This window comes from Haematobia irritans, chromosome 1 (genome assembly GCF_050003625.1).
Source record: "Haematobia irritans isolate KBUSLIRL chromosome 1, ASM5000362v1, whole genome shotgun sequence".
NCBI lineage: Eukaryota > Metazoa > Arthropoda > Insecta > Diptera > Muscidae > Haematobia > Haematobia irritans.
Genome location: NC_134397.1, coordinates 60,351,471 through 60,376,150, shown reverse-complemented (window position 1 = coordinate 60,376,150; position 24,680 = coordinate 60,351,471). Strand labels below are relative to the sequence as shown.

Sequence of the window (24,680 nt, the reverse complement as noted above, 5' to 3'; positions counted from 1 at the left end):
ACCATTCTTATTCAGTAGACAATTAGCATGCATTACAAGGGGTTGTTGTTGGACGAGACTTTTAACAAAATGTTTAAAATTTCAAGAAAATAACATTAAGTGTTAATAAAAAATTAAAAAAAGTTGAATACTACCTTAAAAAATAAAATAAAATCATTTTTTGCTGTGTAAATAATTTTTTTTTGTTTGTTTTGCTTTGGTTATCTTCTAAAAATTTTCAACATAGAAATATCTCCATGAAGCCTTTAAAAGGTGGCGGCATTAACAAGAAATCGAAAACCATGGATTACACCAATTATGCTTACAATGAAGCGGTGGGCCGTTTGAAATTGATGTTGGCCTCCGATTCGTATACGCCATCGAAAACTGCAACGAGTTCATATTTAAGAGGAATTAACGATGATTCGGCAGATAATTATTCGGATAATATGTCGGTAAGTGAAAAAAATTTATTTCTATATAAATAAAATTCGAATTGAAGGGTTTGTATGGAAAAGTGATTGGGGCTGTGTGAGTCAGATATGCAAAGAATATCTTTCGCAGGGCTCGTAAACAAATTCCAAAAATATTTTGTTTTACATTGCTTTGACCGAACACCAAAAAGTTTTTGAGCGGTGGATTATCCCACCTCAGTAATGCTGGTAATATTTCTGAGGGTTTCAAAACTTCTCTAAGTGGTTTCACCGCAATAAACCCATATAAACCGATCCCCCGATTTGGCTTGCGAGGCCTCTAAGAGAAACAAATTTCATCCGATCCGACTAAAATTTGGTACATGGTGTTAGTATACGGTCTCTAACAACTATGCAAAAATTGGTCCACATCGGTCCATAATTATATATAGCCCCCATATAAACCGATCACCAGATTTGACCTCCTGAGCCTCTTTGAAGACCAAAATTCATCTGATTCAGATGAAATTTGGTACGTGATGTTAATATATGGCCTCAAACACCCATGCAAAAATTGGTCGATATCGGTCCATAATTATATATAGACCCCATATAAATCGATCCCCAGATTTGAACTCCGGAGCACCTTGGAAGAGCTAAATTCTTCCCATTCGGTTGAAATTTGGTACGTGATGTTAGTAAAGGGTGATTTGTTAAGAGCTTGATAACTTTTTTTAAAAAAAAAACGCATAAAATTTGCAAAATCTCATCGGTTCTTTATTTGAAACGTTAGATTGGTCCATGACATTTACTTTTTGAAGATAATTTCATTTAAATATTGACCGCGGCTGCGTCTTAGGTGGTCCATTCGGAAAGTCCAATTTTGGGCAACTTTTTCGAGCATTTCGGCCGGAATAGCCCGAATTTCTTCGGAAATGTTGTCTTCCAAAGCTGGAATAGTTGCTGGCTTATTTCTGTAGACTTTAGACTTGACGTAGCCCCACAAAAAATAGTCTAAAGGCGTCAAATCGCATGATCTTGGTGGCCAACTTACCGGTCCATTTCTTGAGATGAATTGTTCTCCGAAGTTTTCCCTCAAAATGGCCATAGAATCGCGAGCTGTGTGGCATGTAGCGCCATCTTGTTGAAACCACATGTCAACCAAGTTCAGTTCTTCCATTTTTGGCAACAAAAAGTTTGTTAGCATCGAACGATAGCGATCGCCATTCACCGTAACGTTGCGTCCAACAGCATCTTTGAAAAAATACGGTCCAATGATTCCACCAGCGTACAAACCACACCAAACAGTGCATTTTTCGGGATGCATGGGCAGTTTTTGAACGGCTTCTGGTTGCTCTTCACTCCAAATGCGGCAATTTTGCTTATTTACGTAGCCATTCAACCAGAAATGAGCCTCATCGCTGAACAAAATTTGTCGATAAAAAAGCGGATTTTCTGCCAACTTTTCTAGGGCCCATTCACTGAAAATTCGACGTTGTGGCTCGTTAGTAAGTCTATTCATGATGAAATGTCAAAGCATACTGAGCATCTTTCTCTTTGACACCATGTCTGAAATCCCACGTGATCTGTCAAATACTAATGCATGAAAATCCTAACCTCAAAAGAATCACCCTTTATATGGTATCCAACAACCATGCAAGAATTGGTTCCTATCAGTCCATAATTATATATAGCTCCCATATAAACCGATCGCCAGATTTGACCTCCGGTGCCTTTTTGAGAAGCAAAATTCATCCGATCTGGTTGAAATTTGGTACGTGGTGGTAGTATATGATATTTAACAACCATGCCAAAAGTGGTCCATATCAGTCCATAATCATTTATAGCCCCATATAAACCGATCCCGAGATTTGGTTTTGGAGCCTCTTGGAGGAGCAAATTTCATCCGAGTGAGTTGAAATTTGTGGATGACAGTCTTTCGTAGAAGTTTCTACGCAATCCATGGTTGAGGGTACATAAAATTCGGCCTGGCCGAACTTACGGCCGTATATACTTGTTTTTTTTTCGTTCTTCCTTGTGTCAAAAAAACACTGTGTACCAAATTTTATTGAAATCAGCTAATAAATGCGACCGGAATCCTGCGAACACCAAATACATGGACGGCTAGATCTCTTCAGGAAGTGATTCTGAGTAGATCGGTATATATTTTATGCGGTCTAAAATAAATATTTCTGGTAGGCACATTTTTTTTGCAGATCAAAGTTATTCTACCCTGACCACTATGTGGTTTAGCCCAGCAAAAAAAGAGCTTCCAAAAAAGTAGTTTGGATCCCCAATCTGTGATCCGGAAGTAGTGCAAACTTAGATCATCTCCAATGAATTTTACATGGGCTTGTCATAGGACGGAAGTACTCCCTTTTTGCATTGCTTTAGAAGTTGTGCCCTGGAAGTTAATTAGAATGAAGAAATTTAAAAAGCAAAAAAAAAATTTTTTCAACCAATTTCACTTTTTTTTTTCATCCACATGTTTTATTACACAATTATTTTCCTATTATCTAATTTTTACAATTTGAAAAACTTTTTCGCTCCAACCAGGGGTTGAACCTAGGTTTTCTGGTACCATAACAGAACGCCTTAGCACAGTCAGCCATAAACGCCATTGAATCCCAGCAAAAAAAAGCGTCACCACTTCCAATCCGGAAGTGGTGCAAAATTGACGCATGGGCTTGTCATAGGACGGAAGTCCTCCATTTAATCAGCCGTTACACTGAAATTGCATCACTTCTTTAGGTGTGATACGAAATCAATGTTTTGGATAAATTAAAAAATTTTGTGATATTTTGTCAAATAAATAATTTGTATAATAAATTTAAATGATTTGTACCATTTTATGAATTCTTACTCTGTTTTTAACCTATTTGATACAAAAGAAGTTAAAATTACCCATTACAAGTATTAAAAACCAAGTTATAAAAAATTGAATTAAAAGAACTTCCTGGGTAGTTAAAATAAAGAACATCATTGGGAGTGCATCTTCTGGAAGTGCTTTTAAAGTTGTGGCTTTGGAAGAACATCCAATTTTTTTTGCTGGGTATGAACCGATAAGGACCAATTTTTGTGTGATTGTGGATCGCCTATATATAACTAAAGACCGATATGGACCAATTTTGGCATGGTTATTAGCGGCCTTATACTAACACCAAGTTGCCAATTTCAACCGGATCGGATGAATTTTGCTCCTCTAAGAGGCTCCGGAGATCAAATCTGGGGAACGGTTTATATGGGGGCTATATATAATTATGGACCGATATGGACCAGTTCTTGCGTGTTTCTTGGAGACCACATTCTAACACCACGTTCCAAATTTCAACCGGATCGGATGAATTTTGCTCCTCCAAGAGGCTGCGGAGGACAAATCTGGGGATCGATTTATATTGGGGCTATATATAATTATGGACCGATATGGACCAATTCTTGCATGGTTGTTAGAGCCCATATACTAACACCACGGACCAAATTTCAATCGGATCGGATGACTTTTGCTACACTAAGAGGCTCCGAAGTTCAAATCTGGGGATCGGTTTATATGGGAGCTATATACAATTATGGGCCGATGTGGTTTTTGCATGGTTGTTAGAGACCATATACTAACACCATGTACAAAATTTCAGCCGGATCCGATGAAATTTGCTTCTCTTAGAGCAATCGCAAGCCAAATTTGGGGGTCCGTTTATACGATTTTGCCATAGCCATCCCTAAGTCGATGATGCCTAAATTTACGCTAGTGCCTATATGAGAAATACTACAGAGTGCATTAATGAAATATATCATCATTTGGAAAGAATAGAAAACTGAGCTACGCAAAATGACCTGAAAATAAATCTTACGAAGTCGAAATGTTTGATAATTCCAAGAGTGGGGTAAATTTGGTACAAATTTGTAGGTTAGATTATAGATTCTGAAACTTGTAAACAAGAATGTTTAGGTTAGGTTGAAAAGAGGATTCAGGTTACCCTGTCTTATGTCGGCGGACATACTACACCTCCGCCAATATTCGGTTTGTTTTTAGCTCTAACATCTTGTTGCCGTGGTACCCTTACTTTATTCCTGGAACTTTGTGTCCCTAATGAATTTCATGATTTGTTTCCAGTCTCTGTTTCCATGCTGGACCAGGTGCCGAACCACCTCTTCACCGACATGGTTAACTCTTTGCCTAGTAAAGGCAGGGCAGTGACAAAGGTAGTGTTCCTAGGCCCAAAATGCACCATCATCTACTGATCCTTCCTTTGGCACAGATGTGCTCTTAATTCTAGGTGTCCGATCATTATTCCCTCGTCGCACTCTTCTTGATTGGTTCCCCAGTCTATTTCTTAACTCGGCCACCCCACAGTATTTTCGTCGCCCCTCCGACCGTCACATAGCCCCACATTGCTTTATGTGTCTCGCGTGCCTATTCATCTGGTCATAGTTCCCACGTCCTACTGTCCTTGATGGGTTCCTTAATTGGTTCCCCAGTCTATTTCTTATCTGGGCCACCCCATAGTATTTTCGTCGCCCCTCCGACCGTTGCATAGCTCCACATTGCTTTATGTGCCTCGCGTGCCTATTCATCCGGTCATAATTCCCACGTCCTACTGTCCTTGATCGGTTCCTTAATTGGTTTCCTAGTCTATTTCTTATCTTGGCCACCGCATAGTATTTCGGTCGCCCCTCCGACCGTTGCATAGCCCCACATTGCTTTATGTTACTAGCGTGCATATTCATCCGGTCATAATTTCCACGTCCTACTGTCCGTGATCGGTTCCTTAATTGGTTCTCCAGTCTATTTCTTATCTGGATCACCCCACAGTATTTTCGTCGTCCCTCCGACCGTGCATAGCCCCACATTGCTTTATGTTACTCGCGTGCCTATTCTTCCTGTCAGAATTTTCACGTCCTACTGTCCTTGATAGGTCCCTTAATTGGTTCCCTAGTCTATTTCTTATCTGGGCCACCCCATAGTATTTTCGTCGCCCCTCCGACCGTTGCATAGCCCCACATTGCTTTATGTTACTCGCGTGCCTATTCATCCGTTCATAATTTCCACGTCCTACTTTCCTTGATCGGTTCCTTGATTGGTTCTGCAGTCTATTTCTTATCTGGATCACCCCATAGTATTTTCGTCGCCCTTCCGACCGTTGCCCCACATTGCTTTACGTGTCTCCTGTGCCCATTCATCCGACTCGGCTCGCATTGCCTCCATTGGCTTTGTTCACTTCCCTATGTTCCCCAGCTCTTCTCGCCAGTTCATTTGACTTTGCGTTTCCTTTTATTCCACACGAATGGTAGTCTTATAGGTATTAAAATATTTATTCCTTCCTTCCATTTTCAGGCTATTGATCGACCAGTCTATGCTGACATATCTAAATATTTATCACCCAGTCAGAAAAGTCGTATTGGTGTTACACCCTCGGCATCGGCTTATCGAAAGCATCTCTCTAGTTTTTCGGCATCGAAAGAAAATTTGGCTAGTGCCACCTTGTACCAGCCTGCCATGTCAAATGCAGCATCGACAATCGATTATTATAGTGGCGGTGCCACAAATAAACCCCTAACCACAGTTACCACAGCTCCCACCGATAGTGTTCAAGCTCCAGTAGAGATATTCAATTTCATCGAAAAACAAGAGGATTACATAGAGCAGCTGGAAAAGGAATCGAAATATTGCCGTAATGAGTTATCGAATCTTTTGGGTAAGGTCAAGGATGTCATCAATGAAAATGAGCAATTGACCGATATAGCGCGTTCCGAATTGGGTAACATGGGCAAGGGTTTGGCTGAAAAGCTTACCACAAGTCCCTCATCAGATTCGGATGATTTATATGGCAAATCTAAAGTGGCTACTCCACGCAAAAAAGATGGGAAAAGTCCTCGCTATGCAGCAGCCCCTAATATTGTGTATGAGGCTAGGATAAGTGAATTGGAAGCAGAGCTGATGCAGGCTCAAATCGATTTGAAGCGAGTGAAAACCGAAAATGAAGATCTTAAAAAGAAATTGGCTCGCAGTGATCCTTTGGCTTTGGTCAGTGTTCCCAATTCAGCCACCAATTGCGAAGTGCATCGTAAACAGATAGATTTACTGCAGACAGATAAATCAGCCTTGGAAGAGACCATAAGGCATTTGCAAAAAGCTTTGGATGAAGCCAAATCCCAGCAGTATTCGCAAAGCTCCAAGCGCTACATCAACGATCTGGTACAAATGGAAAGATCTCAAGCTGAAATGGAGGTTCGCCACTTGCGTGATGAATTGGATCGCCAGCATGAGCGTGTAAGGGAAATGCAAATGGAAATGGCAAGACGTCTGGCCGATGAAAGATCCAATGCTGAGAGACGCTACAATAATCAAGTCGATCAGCTGGGAGGTGATTTGAGTAGTCAATGGGAACAGGTGGCCAAATTGCAATTGGAATTGGAGCGCCAGAAACGCTATGAGGGAGATCTCAAGCGTGATCTGGCCAATCGAAATTCTCAAATTGAAGAATTGAAAATGGAATTAAGGGCCAATCGTTCTACATTCCTGGCTGATATGGCCCAAGTTAATGCAGAGAAACAATCGTTGGAGCAAGAAATCACAGCTCTACGTTTGCAATTGGATCGTGCGACGAGAGAGAATAAAACCGAGGCGGCTCGCTTAAATGCTGAAATTAATTCATTGCGTCAGCGTTTGGATCGAGCCGATGCAGATCTATTGCATTCGAAGCGTGAGGTTTTGAGATTAAACGATGAAATTGCCAGTTTGGAGAAAGAGGTGAGTTGACAACACACAACAAGTAGTGAATTTGAGATTCTAACTCTCTCTCTACCTCTCTCTGTGTTGCTCATTTCAGTTGGCCTATGGAGAGATGAAAAATGAAATAAGACCCACCAAAAAGGATCTGGATAAACGTATTTCCGAATTGCAAGAAAAGCATGGTGAGTTACAAAGTGGTGAATTTATATTTACATGTAGATTTTTTATTGTAGCTACACTTAGATTTTAGCACATTTCACTTTGGAATAATGGATTTTCTTTTCATTAATGTTTAAGCTTTATTTCTAATTCTGGTAGTTTGCACATTCGTCGAGTAGTCCTTTTTTTGTATCACTCTCCCATCACTAATTCCCAAATTCTTCCTCTGCAGAGTTATCGTAGTCACATTTTTTTGCACCCAGTCCACTCAAACAACCTAGTCTCAGCTTGACTCTGGGTAAGCTATTGATTTGTGTGTTCCTGTTTAAATGTCATTTTTCCCCTAAAGAAAATTTTATCAAAAATTCCCATTTTATTTCATTATCGGTTTACTAAGAAAAACATTCGCCTAAGAGAGATTAAATTAAAAACAAAAAGAGAATTTTTCTTCTCTTTTTTTTCTAAAAACGAGCAATCAATAGTTTATCCATGAGATGCCAGTAGATTTTAGTATGCTTTTCCATACAACATCATTTTCATGAGTCTTTTTGATCTCATGGAAATGAGGTTTTGCAAAAATTCTTAAATTAAGAAAAAAACAAATCAAACTTCTCCTTTTGTTATCTATTTCTTCTACTCCCACTTTCTTTTTTTTATGGAAACTTGCAAATTTTAGCCGAAACTGTTAATGAACTTGAAGAAATGATACAAAGTCAAAAGCAACTCATGGATAAATTAACCGGCGAATGTAAAGTTTTAACCAGTAAATTAGAGGATACAACATTAAAACACAAGTAATTGCAATATGATCCTCCATTTAAAAAAAAAAAATATTTATCTTAAGTTCTGTTTTTGAAGACTTTAAAAGAAAATATAGATTTGTATACGGTTCTGAGGTTAGTTTGAAAATATAACAAATATATATGGTCGAAAAATCGGCCAAGTCCAATCTTAAATACCCATCACCATACATCAAGCATAATTGTCCCCTTTGAAAATTTATGAAACTCCTTTGAAAACTTGAGGAAGCTTGCCATTTTAACCGATCTGCTTGGGAGAGGATCTGTAATAAAATCCATCTGAAATTCTACATATTTTCAAGTAACCCGCTACGACTTGAATATATATAGAATTGCTGGAGGATCGATCAAGACAGATCGGTCTATATGGGTGCTATAACAAAACGTGGACCGAAACACGCCATATTTGGATGTGCAAAAACTCTAGATTTCTAATTTCATGCAAATCGAATAAAATCTGCTGTACCTACACTGAAAAAAAATATTGACATGGAATTAAAGATTACGCAACCTACATTTTAGGATGGGCAATTTACAAAATACTAAGGACAATTTTTTTTAATAATGAAATTTTAATTGAACTAAAGTTTATAATCATTGCTTCAATTTTTTTTTTCATTAAATTTAGGACAAACATTTTGTAAATTTTGGTCTCTCCGTTAAAGTAGCCTAACTTTGAACTAAGGCAAATTTTCTTTAAAGTGAAGAAAAACATTTTCTATTTAAAGAAATCGTCCTTATATTATTTGAAATATAGAATCTTAAGATTTAAGTTAAAAACACTTCAAATATAGGCTGAGGATTACTTCGAGGATTTAGCATCTTTAGTTTAAATTTTCGTTTTTTTGGTATTAAGAAAACATTTTTTTTAAGTATCCGTTATAATTTGTATTTTTAAACTCGCATTTGTTTTTACGTGAATAATATATCGCGAAAGGAAGACGCATCGTTGGCTAGGAATCAATACCAAAATCCTTAAGGTAAGGTCAAAATCTATGGATCCAAGTAAACCTTTTTGAGTTAGAAGCCCAAACAGCACAGTTGCCACTTGTGGCAAAAATAATCTACCAAAATTTTAAGGAAAATTTATCAAAAATATACGAAACTAAAAAAAATATTTTAATATTTGGTAAAATTTTTGTCAAAATTTTATTCTTACATAAATCTTTTGCAAAATTTTATTTCAATAGAAATTTGGCCAAAAATTTATTTCTCTGGAAAATTGTTGCAAAATTTCATTTCTATAGAAAATTTTTGCAAATATTTTTTTCTATAGAACATTTTAGCAAATTTTTTATTTCTTTAGAAAATTTTTGTAAAATTTTATTTCTATAGTAAAATGTTTTACTTATTTAGAAAATTTTTGCAAAATTTTATCTTTATGGAAAGTTTTTGCAAAATTTTATTTTTATAGGAAATTTTTACAAAATTTTATTTCATCCGTTTTGTTTTGTTATTGTTGGTTTATTCTCCAATCATTTTGTTGTTTTTGATTTCAGCTTAAAACCATGCATTGACTAAACTACAAGTGTAGCTTAACCAACAGAGGGAAAGAATGTTTGTGAAATTTATTTGGTCAAAGCCCTATAGACTGCAAGTGGTTGGATGGACGCACGTTTCGGAATTACCACATTCCTCATCAGCATCCTCTACTTGCAACAACACTATCAACCAATTATCAGAATAAATTCAGGCAGTTCACTAAACCCAAAACCAGATATGTTCGTTAGGCTAGGTGGCAGCGTCACTTAGACTATTCAGTCCATTGTGATACGACATTGGTGAACTTCTCTCTTATCACTGAGTGCTGCCCGATTCAATGTTAAGCTCAATGACAAGGGACCTCTTTTTTATGTTATAGCCAAGTCCGAACGGCGTTCCACATTGCAGTGAAACCACTTAGAGAAGATTTGAAACCCTCAGAAATGTCACCAGCATTACAGAGGTGGGATAATACACCGCTGAAAAACTTTTTGGTGTTCGGTCGAAGCAGGAATCGAACCCACGACCTTGTGTATGCAAGGCGGGTACGCTAACCATTGCACCACGGTGGCTCCCGTTATGTTCGTTAAACTACACTTGTAGTTTAGTCAATGCATGGTTTTAAGCTGAAATCAAAAAACAAAACAAAGTAATTTCTATAAAATTAGCAACATTTTTTTACAGAAACTTTTGCAAATTTTTAACAAAATTTTTTCAATATTTTATATCTATAGAAAAATTTTGCAAAATTTAATTTTTAAAATTTTTGCAAAATTTTATTTCTACAGAATTTTTTGCAATTTTTTTAAAGAAATTTTTTTATTCTTTTAAAAAATTTTTGTAAAAATTTATTTCTATAGAAATTTTTGCAAATTATTTAATTCTTTAGAAAATTTTTGCAAAATTTTATTTCTATAGACTATTTTTGTAAAATTTTATTTTTATAGAAAATGTTTGCAAAATTTAATTTTCATAGAAAATTTTTGCGAAATTTTATTTCTAATTATACAATTATTTTTCGAGCTTTATTGACAGATATAGATTAAGGAACATGGTTAATAGAGCCATTGAAAAGAAAACGCCAGATACAAATCTATACACGCCTGGACTGTACATGTTTCGGTTCGGGCGAATGAACCTTTCCACAGCCTTTAGTATAGATCTGGCTGGGAGAGATATCTCAATTTTGGGCCCTTTATGCTAACTCCTTATGGAGAAAACATTTCGGAATTTTCCTCTTACAAATTGAATCATCTTTTCTCCCACTGTACATCATCTTTTCATATAACTTACAAGTCCCTTAATCTTATTATACCCTGCGCCACACTGTGGAACAGGGTATTATAAGTTAGTGCTTATGTTTGTAACACCCAGAAGGAGACGAGATAGACACATGGTGTCTTTGGCAATAAAGCTCAGGGTGGGTCCCTGAGTCGATATAACCATGTCCGTCTGTCCGTCCGTCCGTCCGTCTGTCTGTGAACACATTTTTGTGATCAAAGTCTAGGTCACAATTTAAGTCCAATCGCCTTCAAATATGGCACATGCTCCTAATTTGGGTCAGAATAGAACCCTATTGATTTTGGAAGAAATCGGTTCAGATTTTGATATAGCTCCCATCTATATCTTTCGCCCGATATGCACTAATACGGACCCAGCAGCCAGAGTTTTATACCGATTTGCTTGAAATTTTGAACAAACATAACAATTAGTAGTATAGTCAAGTGTGCAAAATTTGATTGAAATCGGTTCAGATTTAGATATAGCTCCCATATATATCTTTCGCCCGATATGGACTTATATGGCCCCAGAAGCCAGATTTTTTGCCGAATTTGGTTGAAATATTGCACTAGGAGTACAATTAGTAGTATTGTCAAGTGTGCAAAATTTGATTGAAATCGGTTCAGATTTAGATATAGCTCCCATATATATCTTTCGCCCGATATGGACTAATATGGTCCTAAAAGCCAGAGCTTTTGTCCAATTTGATTGAAATTTTGCACAGGGAGTAGATTTAGCATTGTAGCTATGCGTGTCAGATTTGGTTGAAATCGATTCAGATTTAGATATAGCTCCCATATATATCTTTCGCCCGATATGCACTTATATGGACCCAGAAGCCAGAGTATTATCCCGATTAGCTTGAAATTTTGCACAAGGAGTAAAATTGGTAGTATAGTCATGTGTGCCAAATTTGATTGAAATTGGTTCAGATTTAGATATAGCTTCCATATATATTTTTCGCCCGAAATGGACTTATATGGCCCCAGAAGCCAGAGTTTTGGCCCAATTTGGTTGAAATTTTGCACTAGGAGTACAATTAGTAATATAGTCATGTGTGCCAAATTTGATTGAAATCGGTTCAGATTTAGATATAGCTCCCATATATATGTTTTTCTGATTTCGACAAATATGGTCAAAATACCAACATTTTCCTTGTTAAATCGCCACTGCTTAGTCGAAAAGGTGTAAAAATGACTCTAATTTTCCTAAACTTCTAATACATATATATCGAGCGATAAATCATAAATAAACTTTTTTTTGTAAATTTTTCCCTTCAATTAAAATATTAATCTCATTAAGTTAATTCATTAATTCCAGTGCTATGTTTAAGTAGAAAAAGTATAAAAAAGCCTTAAACTCTTTGAATTGTACATATAGTGGTTAACCAAATTGTAAATAATATATATCAATAAACATACATCCAATCTAATCTAAAAACTTTTGCGAAGTTTCCTTAAAATTGCTTCAGATTTAAATGTTTCCCATATTTTTTTTTACTATCATTGTGTTTCACCCTAGTGCATTAGCCAACTTAAATTTTGAGTCTATCGATTTTGTAAAAGTCTATCAAATTCTGTCCAAATCGAGTGATATTTAAATGTATGTATTTGGGACAAACCTTTATATATAGTCCCAACACATTTGACGGATGTGTTATGGTATCGAAAATTTAGATCTACAAAGTGGTGCAGGGTATAATATAGTCGGCCCCGCCCGACTTTAGACTTTCCTTACTTGTTTTGTTTAATATATACCCCGTATGGACTAACTTACAATTGAGAAGACGGTTCAAGAAGTTTTAAGATACCTTGCCATCTGCAAGTGTTACCGCAACCCAAGTAATTCGATTGAGGAAGACAGTATTTAGTATAAGTTCTATGCAATCCATGGTGGAGGGTACATAAGATTCGACCTGGCCGAATACGGCCGTATATACTTGTTATAGAAAATTTTTGCAATTTTTTTTCTATAAACATGTTTTTTTTTCTATAGAAAATTTCTGCAAAATTTCATTTTTATAGAAAAGTTTAGTAACATTTTATTTTCATAAAAAATCTTCCTTGTTTGGTAGATTGTCTACCAACCGTCGTATGGTAATTAGAGGATCAAACTTCAACCGAAATGGTAGAATTGTTGATGTTTCGGTATATTTTGCAAACCTAAAAATCATTTTCCACAGAAATAAAATTGTGACATTTTCTCTAGAAAAAAAAATTGACAACATTTTCTATAGAAATCAAAAAGTAGCAAAATAAGATTTTTATATTTGGTAGTTTTTTTTTTGTTTGATAAAATTTTGTTCAACCTTTGGTAGATTATTTTTGGATCGAGTGCCAACCGTGATCAGAAGTCAAATCTTTTGGGGTCAGTTTATATGGGGGTCATATATAATTATGGACCGATATGAACCTATTTTGCACGGTTCTTAGGGGGCTTATACTTACTTCTCGTAACAAATTTTAATCTACTTTAACTGCGCGTTCTTCATTTTTTTGTGTCTATCATCCATTATTTTAAGTCTATTGGCTATTTCCAAGTCTATTGAGCTCCCTCCTTACTTACCATCGATAACACATTTACCGATCATCAACGAATTGTCGTATGGATTGGACACACTGTAAGATTCTTTACAAACACAGACATTCCGTCCGGAAAAACTTATAGTCTGTAAGACGCATTAGAGTAGCATCTTACACCGTATAGTGTTATAGTATTTGGGTTATAGAAGGACTGTCTCGGTCTACCAACATCCTTAGTAATATTGAGGAGAAATAATTTCCACTATGTGTAAATAGTGAATAAGAGTAAAACGAAAGAAGCCATTCAAATAAATATTTTCCTTTTAAAGTTAAAAAAAAAAACACAAATTTCATCAAATACCAATACCAAAACCAAACCAAATCAAACAATCAAAACATACGCTCGCTCTCTCTCCTCTCATCGTCATCGTCATCGTACTCATCAGATTTGTGCGAATTTTTGAATTTCACCAAATTGTTACATTAAGTTTTGTGTTGTCTTAAGTTTTTTTTTTTTTTGTTTTTGCATTCATCAAAATCATTCATTTGCTAAAAAAAAATAAACTCACACACTCTAAACCACACAAAACAAAAAAATTCTAAAAACGCATTGAAACGCAAAACTTCCAAGATGGTTAACTTGATGTCTATATAAATTTTTTCGTGCTGCCAAAAATCAAATCGAAAAACTCCTTTTCGATAGAAACGATGCCGACTGTAAAGATTTCCGTGATGAACCAGCGATCAGATACACCGCCCCACCAAAGCGATCGCTCAAACGAAGAAACTGGGCAACAAGAAGATTCAGTGCAGACATCAAACCGTCAACCAGAAACGATGAGAATGACCCCGGATTCTATAGCGAAGGTGAAGAAAGCGGAAGAGACTTTAACACCCCGCCGAGAGGAGGAGCCTTTGCAAGTGGCGGAAAAGAAAGAAAACGAAAACGTGTACACTTCTCGCTTTGATGATGAGAATATATGGCAAAATATTTCGCGTAGTATAGAGCGTTTAGATTTGGATTGGGCCAAAATGCCACCATTGCCAAAATTAACACCCTCCACCATACCCATACAAATGGCACCGATCACCAATGGCCAGAAGAGCAAATGCCATTGTCAACAAAATCGCTATGGAGAACGTTGCAATCGCCGAGAAGATTGTGAAGCGTGTAAATATAGAAATCCATTGGCAAGAGATTTCAAAAAATATGGCAATCCCATAACGGCAACGGCATATTCGAAAATCTATCGTAACACTTCACCACACAATACCAAAACACTTTTACCCCAACCCCTTAAACCAGCCTACCATGAACATCAACAACAACAACAACAGCAACACAATTTTAGGCATGATATCACTCTAGACATGCACCATGAACCTTCGTTCAAATGTTCCCATAGCGGAGACACAAATTTAGATAATGATATTCAACACAAACACCGCCACCATAACCACCACTACCATCACCACACTTCCCCACTCACAACACAGAGAGTAGAGACAACAACCACAGTGAATAGTACTTCGGCAAGCGATGATCTATGGCACAATTTATCAAAGCATACACCCAGGCGCAAGTGTCACAATCATCATCATAATCATCATCATCGCCATCGTTCGCATTCGAGTCATTCCCACGATCGTGGCGAATTCACCACCAGAGCAAATAACTACGTTAGCAGTGATGATCTCACTCTATCGCAAAATGCTAACAAAACAGAGCCGTTGACTTGGTTGCAACAGCATCTAGTTTTGAAGCAAACCATTAAGGCCTGCCACAATTGTCAGACTAGTGATCACAGTGGACAAGTGACATTAGAATCTGACCAAGATGGTATTAGAACTTCAACAGCAGATCATGATCTACACTTGACCACTTGTTGTCAAACCCAGCATGTAATTCGGGCATGTTGTGATAATAAAGAATGCCTCAAGGATTTATTGCCTTCGGAGAAAAAAGAAGAAGAAAAGGGAACTAATACCGAGGAAACCTCCGGCGGATATAGAAAAGACGAGGGGAAACAGAAAAAACCTTTTAAAGTTGATGTTAATGTACGTTTGGTTCCAAAGGCCCATCGTAGTAAAGATTTGGAATTGGTAGTTGGAAAAGTGCACAACGATATACAACCGGATCCACAAGAGATGGAGGCTAGTAGTACAGATGTTCCTGCAGTAACCACCACCACACCCCTTACCGATGACAATGATCTATATTTAGATTTGGATAATGCCTCAGAGACGGAGGCCACTAAACTTTAAAAAGGCGAAATTGAATAATACCATGGGTTAATATCTTAAAAATCAGAAAAAATTCTTTTAAGCAAAAAAGTCAAGAATTATGCTCTTTACCCGGGTTTTTGGAAATTATAAGAGTTTGTAATACCCCAGAAAAAAATATATTTTTTTTTATTTCCTTTTTTACATTTTCCATGTTTTTATATTTTCCTCATTTCTTTAGTATTTCTGTTTTTTTATTTGAAGTTTTTTTTTTGATTTTTAATTTCTTCTCGATTCGTTTATTCTAGCACGGAAAAACAAAATTTACGTGAAATGAATTCGAAATTAATGGATCGTTTGAAACACATTTGGTTCAGTTATAAAGATCTCAGCAATAAGCTGCATACAGCAAATGGCCAGGCAATTCATTTGTCTCCCATGAATAGTGATCATGAGAAGAGTGATCGTGAAGAGCATAATTCCATATCACATACTCATCACAACAAACTCTCAACAACGACAACAACAACAATTTTGACAAATACAACACCGCAGACACACTCTCATCCAGAAGAACAACATAGACAATATAAGGTTTGTTAACGGTATATGTCATAACTAATAGTTTTCTCTCTCTCTTTTCTTTCTTTGCTCTCTCTCTCTCTCTCTCTACCTCTCCTTTCTCTTCCTCTATAACTGTTTATCTCTCTGTCTTACGATTAAAGAACGGAAATATCCTCATTACAATCAAATGTAGAATATTTAACAAATCGCATGATGAACAACGATCGTATTGGCAAAATTGACAATACACCAACATCATATGAAAGTTTACCATCAGCAGGCAAAGGTAAAAATGGAATTCTTTTTGTTTTTTTGATATCTCCGCATTGAGAGAGATAAATAAAAAAATAATTTGCGTGAGTGATATTGGCTACCACACGTATCGTGCGTGAATAAACATTTTGCTTCATGAATGTGCGTGAGTGTGAGTGAAATTTCAGTCACGCGCACACCTCTAGTTTAGAACCAAGAAATAAAAGCACGTTTTTGTCGGAATCGACTTGGCGCCTTCAACTACGAAAACATGCCTATCTATATGCTGACATAGAATTTTCCTTTAAAAAATCAAATTGAAAACATCCAAATTAGGTTACTTGTACAACCTAAATATAAATTTTTTGTTGCCATCGTTTTTGTTAAACTAATATATGGAGATATATTTTGATTAATTGACGGTTTCAATTCAGGGGGCTAATCACGGCATTCGATATCGAATTCATAATCGTATCGAAAAAATTGTCGATACGATTAAAAGTTTGGATCACGGTATTCGATCGAAATTTGATGCAATTTCTCAAGCGTTGCCAACAGCAAAAAACGAAGCAGAGCAAAATGAAATGACAAAATTAAGTTAGCGTCACAAAATAGAATGTAGAAAAAAAACATGTTTTTGGAGGTTTCAAAGTAAAAAGTAAATTGTATAGCATTATATATTATGGACCCATATCTCTTTGTACATTCCTCCGAATTCCTTCCTAATTGGAGGATGAGATGAATATAAAATAATTCGGCGACAAATAAGGAATAAAAGTGCACATTGTTATTGGTGTAAGTACATGGGTTTGAAAGGGTGTGCACTGTTAGAAAGTCACCTTTTGTAGGCTCAATGGACGATTTCAGCTGACGAAGGAGGCGTTCAAATGGAAAATAATTTTTGGTGGCATGTCAACGTCAATTTTATCACTTTACAATTGTCTGCCGTCTTAAAACTTTTTGCGAGTGGAAGCCTTCATAATTCACTATTTATTCTTACAAGGTGGTCCAGAAGCGTTATGTTGTCACGGAATGGTACGGTATTTGGTCGATCACAATCTCTTGGATATCGATCTAGCATGTGCGCTTTATATATGGTTCTTTGCCAAGCTAGAATGCTCGCTGCGAACTCGACTATGACCAATTTTTGTTTAACTTTTATTGGAGTTGCATTGGTCCTAAATATTAAAAATATGTTCATTATATGTAAATTTACTACAAACTAGCAACAATTCGAACTAAAACTAATATATTTACTATTCCTATATGGCGAAAACAATGTAAAAAACAAGTGAAAAATGTTTTACGATTGCAATTTACCAATCGAAAAAATTGTCGATCAAAAAAACTCGATATCGACTCCCGTGATCCGAAAAACTTAGATTTCGATCAAAACTTCTCGATATCGAATGCCGTGATTAGCCCCCAGATAACTTAATCGGTTCCTTCATTATCTGATTTAGAATGGCTGAATAAGGAGGTTGAATCACGATAATAAAAACAACAAATTTCAATATGTTGTTTACAATTTTAAGAAGTCAAAATCAGCTGATAAAAGAATCGTATGGCATTGGTAAAAGTGGCAATTATTTATTCTCTCAATTGTCCTGAAAAAATAATTAAAATCCAGAGAAAAATAAAGGTTCAAATTTAATTGCGTCACCTATGAGTGATTTTGAAGTGGATAATTCATCCGAGCCGATATGAGACAAATAAGACTATAATACCCACCAAAGTTAAGAATTGAAGTCAGTCAAATGGATCTTTGCCATCTTTTAACAAAAACAGTTTATGATGCAGTTTAAGAACTGATGTGCGTGGTATTTTGGGTCTGGAATATGTTATCAAGATACTCAAGTCATCTTTGAACAATTCTCCAGCTATGAATGCGCGAGTTTGTTTGAGATGCATTTGCTATGCACCATAAACATATCACCATAAACATATGATTTTGACATCTTAAAATTTTGTCGAAATAAAAAAATTGTAATCATATGGGCCTATGATTTAACCTTCTTGTCCAGCCATGTGATTTAGAATTATTTGTAGGATTTTTTGTCCAATTAATCGTGCAATCTGAATGAATGTATTTTTTAACGGCCGCAGCAGACAATGAATTTCATTTTTTGCCAGTCGACGCCACCGCCGAATATGTCGAGTCATCTCCACTCAAATTTAGTCGCGAATTTATCAAAAATATCGGTTTAAATCAGAAAAATGTTTTAAAATTTTCGTGTTTTTTCCGAAAATTTGAAGCTTTCACCCACAATCAATCAATTTCAAGTTGCCATAATAATTTTGCAAAAATTTAGCTCAGAAAATTGGAATGCAATGGAAATTTGATTGTAAGATTGGTTGTACAACTAATCTCATTACCATTCGAATAACTTCAAATTGATTTTATAATGGATAATTGTTCGCCGCCGAAGAGACATATCTATATCGGCTTAGCCGTCAAGCCGCCGTCGCCAGAGGCAAATATTTAGTTTCTGCCACCGCCGATAAAAATGGGTCGAGTCGCGCCGCTGATTTCAGTCGCCGCCGCCGAAGAGACATATCTATATCGGCTTAGCCGTCAAGCCGCCGCTGCCAGAGGCAAATATTTAGTTTCTGCCACCGCCGATAAAAATGGGTCGAGTCGCCCCGCCAACCATTGTTTGCCAGCCGACTACGCCGCCGAATATGTCGACTCATCTCGACACAAATTTCACCGCCAATTACAGCCTGTTTCTGTATGTCGAACGAGCTCTATCGTTCGGCCGAAATGCATAAAACCAGCTGATTTTTGGTTATAAATTCAGCTGTTTGTTTTCATTCCAGTCGATCGATAGAGCTCGATCGGCATTCAGAAATAGGCTGTTAATCAAACATATCGATTTAAATCAGAAAAATATATTATTAATTGTCAAAATTTTGAATCTTCCACCCACAATCAATCAATTTCAAGCTGCTATAAATAGTTTCGCAAAAATTTAGCTCAGACAATTTTAATGAAATGTAAATTTGATTGTGCCATTGATTGTACAACTAATCTCATGACCATTCGAATAACTTCAAATTGATTTTATAATGTAAAAATTATCCGCCGCCGAGTGGATAAATTTATATAGTCTTAGCCGTTAAGCCGCCGACGACAAAAATGGGTCGGCTTCATTCTCTGGGCTGCAGAAGTCACTAAATTTGTACAATCACCAATGGTGGCGTGAAGGATGGGCCGATAATTGTCGAGATGTACAGTGTGATGTATAAATAAAAAAAAACTCCTATATGAAAATGGGCCCCAGAAAAATGTGACCCAAAACTCAAATGAAACAGGGCCCGAAACTGGGGCGACGATTCAAATGAATACAATAATGAAAATATAGTATGAAAATCGAGCCTAAAAATGAAAATCGATACCAAGGATATATAATGCTATGGCTCTTTTTATACCCTAAACCACATAGTCAGGGTATAATAACTACCAGAAATATTGATTTTTAGACCCCATAAATATATACCGATCGACTCAGAATCGCGTCCTGAGTCGATCTAGCGCTTGGTGTCCGTCCGTCCGTCCATGAACACAGCATTCCGGTCGCAATTTAAATTTATGTTATAATGGATGATTGTCCGCCGCCGAGTGGATAAATTTATATAGGCTTAGCCGTTAAGCCGCCGCGGACAAAAATGGTTCGGCTTCATTCTCTGGGCTGCAGAAGTCACTAAATGTTTACAACCACCGATGGTGGCGTGAAGGATGGACCGATAATTGTCGAGATGTACAGTGTGATGTATAAATAAAAAAAAATGGGCCCCAGAAAAATGTGACCCAAAACTCAAATGAAACAGGGCCCAAAACTGGGGCGACGATTCAAATGAATACAATAATGAAAATATAGTATGAAAATCGAGCCTAAAAATGAAAATCGATACCAAGGATATATAATGCTATGGCTCTTTTTATACCCTAAATCACATAGTCAGGGTATAATAACTACCAGAAATATTGATTTTAGACCCCATAAATATATACCGATCGACTCAGAATCGCCTCCTGAGTCGATCTAGCGCTTGGTGTCCGTCCGTCCATGAACACAGCATTCCGGTCGCAATTATTAACCAATTTTGATGAAATTTGGTATGTTGCGGTTTTTTTGTTACAGAGACGACCGCTATTGAATTTGGAAAAATCGGATCAAATTTAGATATAACTCCCATATATATGTATCGTCCGATTTCGATAAATGGGGTCAGATTGCGTTTATCACCCGATTTTCCCAAATTTGCCCATAAATCGGCTATTTATCAACCGATCTGACTTCAAGTTGGCCAAATCTACTTTTCTGTAGCACTTACTATATATGCAAGAAATCATCGAAATCGGTTCAGATTTAGCTATAGCTCCGATATATCGCCCGATTTTCACAAATTTGGCCATAAACTCCTTATTTACCCATACTCAAACTTGGCTTACTCTAATCTTCTAAAAGACTGAATCTATGTGCAAAATATCATCCAAATCGGTTCAGATTTAGATATAGCTCCCATATATATGTGGCGACCGATTTTGAAAAATTTGTCCCTTAAAAACTTTTTTTTTTTTACCATGGTGGTGTCATTTATTAACCGATCTTACTCAAATTTAGCACAACGTAATCTCCTGCAATATCAACAAAACCTGCAAAATATAATCCAAATCGGTTCAGATTTAGATATAGCTCCCATATATCAAAAATTTATCCCTTATAACATTATTTCTGAACATAATAGCCTTATATAATACCCGATCTTGCTCTAATTTAGCACAAAGTAACCTTCGGTGGTATCAAACAAATCTGGAAAATATCATTCAAATCGGTTCAGATTTAGATATAGCTCCCATATATATGTATCGATCAATTTTCTCAAATTTGGCCATAATACTCTTATTTATTAACCGTTGCTCAAATTTCAAATGTACATGTATGAGCTGATCGTATTTAGACTTACATGTAGCTATTACATAAATCTTTTGCCCTATTTTCAGAAATTTGGATTTATTACCCACATTAATTGAGCGATTTCCTCTTTTTCAATAATGGACTCAATATTAGTGGCAAACTAACTCTTTAGGTTAAGAATCAACTATAGCCCCTAAAATCAGACATTTCTGTTCAGATTGTGATTAAACTCCCATTCCCCATTCTTAAATATGGAAATGCGGTTTTTCCCCAAACCTATACCATTGATACCCCACAAACAATGTTTACTAATTCACTAGGGGTTGTTTAGGGCCGACTATATCGGCCCCGCCCGACTTTCTACTTTACTCACTTGTTTAAGCTTTGGCTTAAGCCACTGGGTGATAATTGACCCAAAACAGGTGGAAAATGTATTAAAGGGTGATACGGTCAAATTTTGGTCAAGGGAAAACGCGTGTAAATCGAGGAAATCGTTTATTTAAAAAATCAAATTAAATTTCTTTTTCAAGTTCAATTAGGCTTTCGCTTTTCCAAATCCGAATTGCCGGGCCTCACTCTTGAAAGCCAGTTTGCCTTGAACTGCTGCTCGTCCTTAGCAGTTTTTTGGTCTTCTTTAGGTTCCGCTTGACAATTGCCCAGTATTTCTCAGTTGGGAGGGTTCTTGTCCTTGGGAACCACCTGCACGTTGTTGGCGGCGTGCCACTTCATGGCCTTTTTACCGTAATGGCAAGATGCTAAATCCGGCCAAAACAGTACGGAACAACCGTGTTTCTTCAGGAAAGGCAGCAGACGTTTATTCAAACACTCTTTCACGTAAATTTCTTAGTTTACAGTCCCGGAAGCTATGAAAATGCTGCTTTCCAAGCCACAGGTACAGATGGCTTGCTAAACCAGATATTTCTTTGCGAACTTTGACAGTTTTATGTGCTTGAAAATACCTGCTACCTTTCCCTTTCCTTTTGCCGTATAAAGCTCCTGTCCCGTAAGCTGCTTGTAGTCGGCTTTGACGTAGGTTTCGTCGTCCATTACCACGCAGTCAAACTTCGTCAGCATCGTCGTGTACAGCTTCCGGGATCGCGCTTTGGCCGTCGTATTTTGTTTATCATCGCGATTTGGAGTCACTACCTTCTTGCACGGTCGTAGACGATACACCCAGCTTATTTGCGGCATCTCGGAGAGAGACGTTAGGGTTTCGCTTGAAAATACCGGCAACTCTCTTTGTCGTCTCAGAGGCTTCCGGTTTTCGATTTCCCTCCGATCCAGACTTCCTGGCTGTCGACAAACGTTCCCCAAACACTTTAATTACATTTGTAACGGTTGATTTGGCAACTTTTAACGATTTTGCCAGCTTTGCGTGCGAGTAGCTCGGATTTTCGCGAGGCGCGAGCAAAATTTTGATACGCTGCTCTTCTTGCTTGGACGGCATTTTGACAACTGAAGAGTGATTTCCAAAATCAAAATAGGAGCAACATTCTACACACACACCTTCAAAATGAGGGGTGTTCAGGTTTTTTAAATGCAAAATTGAAAGAAATACGTCAAGTTTATATTGACCAAATTTTGACCGTATCACCCTTTATGTCTTAGTGAGTACGGAAAAATATGAATTTTTTTTGCAGTATCTTGTGTGTTGTATTCACTCAGCCTTATAAAAATTGTACCATATAAGCCAATTTATAAAGGCGTTAGCCCACTTTTGACCCTTTCCAGCCACTTATGTCATATTGGAATGGCGTTAGCCCACTTTAGATTCTGCCCATAGGAGAAAGTCTTAAACCCCGACTGAAGGCCTCCAACTTTGACTTTGCCCATGAACAAAGCCTTGAACTCTGACCAAGAGCCGTTTTATCTTCGCGGGAGCCACGGGAGCCACCGTAGTGCAATGGTTAGCATGCCCGCCTTGCATACACAAGGTCGTGGGTTCGATTCCTGCTTCGACCGAAAACCAAAAAGTTTTTCAGCGGTGGATTATCCCACCTCAGTAATGCTGATGACATTTCTAAGGGTTTCAAAGCTTCTCTAAGTGGTTTCACTGCAATGTGGAACGCCGTTCGCACTCGGCTGTAAAAAGGAGGTCCCTTGTCATTGAGCTTAACATGGAATCGGGCAGCACTCAGTGATAAGAGAGAAGTTCACCAATGTGGTATCACAATGGACTGAATAGTCTAAGTGAGCCTGCCACCTAACCTAACCTATCTTCGCGTTAGCCCTCCATGGATCCATTTATAGGAGATAATAAAAACATAACAATTTGTATTGTAGTTTTCCATAAAATTTTTTGAGCCCTACATTATTTCTCTTTTGAGGCTGAAAGCAAACTATTTAGCCACTTTCCTTGTTGTGCCAAAATACCATACGATTTTCATTTTTGTGCAACCTTGTTCACATTTTGTGCCATTTTTGGAATTAATCCCTTTTATACTATAACATATTTTGTAAATTTAGATATCAAATCTGGTTAAGATTGCGATTTAGAGTGTCTTAGAGTTGCTCAGGTTCTTTTGCTAGTTGTATGTTTATCTCGTCGAAGCGGTGCAGTTAAGTGGCTCATATTGGACATATATGCGCCCACCACTCCATGTTTTCCACTGTATTTTTTCTATTGCCCTAATTTACAGCCATGGACTTATTTCTCTAAGGCTCACCCTTCAAATTTTGTAACATATCTGGTCATTATACCATTCTACATGCATACCGTGGCATATTTTGAGAATTCATAAATCGTTTTTCAGAATTCTGGTAGGATTTATGATCGCACCGCATGACATGTCATTTCAGAAATTCTGTTATCAATTGGAATTTTTGTCCGGCAGTCAGAATAGGATCTCTCGGTCTGGGCTGATCAGCCATACACTACGGATACAAAAATCGGCCTTTTGTCAAAAAACTCCAAAAGTAGAAAACCATTTACTGTAATCTTTCGAAGACAAAAAATTCACTTTTTTATATATTTTTGAAAAACGACTTAAATCGTTTTTGTATTGGGCTTCACTACTAGCGAATCGATTTTTGTAATGTTCTGCCAAAGAGTGGATTTGCGACGAGAAGATCTGATGATTAATTGGACATTTCAGTGACAGAGTAGTCTGAGTATGTTTTATCAATTGCACCTCAACCTTAGGTCAATGTTACTTACCTATCTGCCAGCCTATCTAAACTTTTTCCCTACTCTGACCTTATCTGATAGCTGAGTATTGCCTTTAGATTTCCACTAGTGGAAACCCGTCATTTTAGAATCACTTGTACTATTGTGATACCACAATTGGTGAATTGTTAACAGTCATATACTAGCACAAAGTACCAAATTTCAACTGAATTTTGCTTCTCCAAAA

General features: G+C 37.0%; 1 protein-coding gene across 7 annotated transcripts in view; it reads left to right on the top strand.

Annotated features, from left to right (window-relative positions):
* Positions 1-24,680, top strand: part of LOC142221044 (uncharacterized) — a 27,221-nt gene continuing 2,541 nt past the window's right edge. The window contains exons 1-5 of one of the 7 annotated variants that reach the window (XR_012717942.1): positions 1-434; positions 5,725-7,140; positions 7,220-7,304; positions 14,070-15,657; positions 16,347-16,439. Coding sequence is in view for 5 of the 7 variants with exons in the window: in XM_075290539.1 (XP_075146654.1) it covers positions 237-434; positions 5,725-7,140; positions 7,220-7,304; positions 14,070-15,631 (3,261 nt within the window). In the remaining 2 variants the exon portion in view is untranslated. Of the gene's footprint in view, positions 435-5,724; positions 7,141-7,219; positions 7,305-7,957; positions 8,076-14,069; positions 15,658-15,897; positions 16,184-16,314; positions 16,440-24,680 lie in introns of those variants that run through there. The other 6 variants (XM_075290539.1, XM_075290538.1, XM_075290542.1 and 3 more) reach the window with 6 other exon arrangements.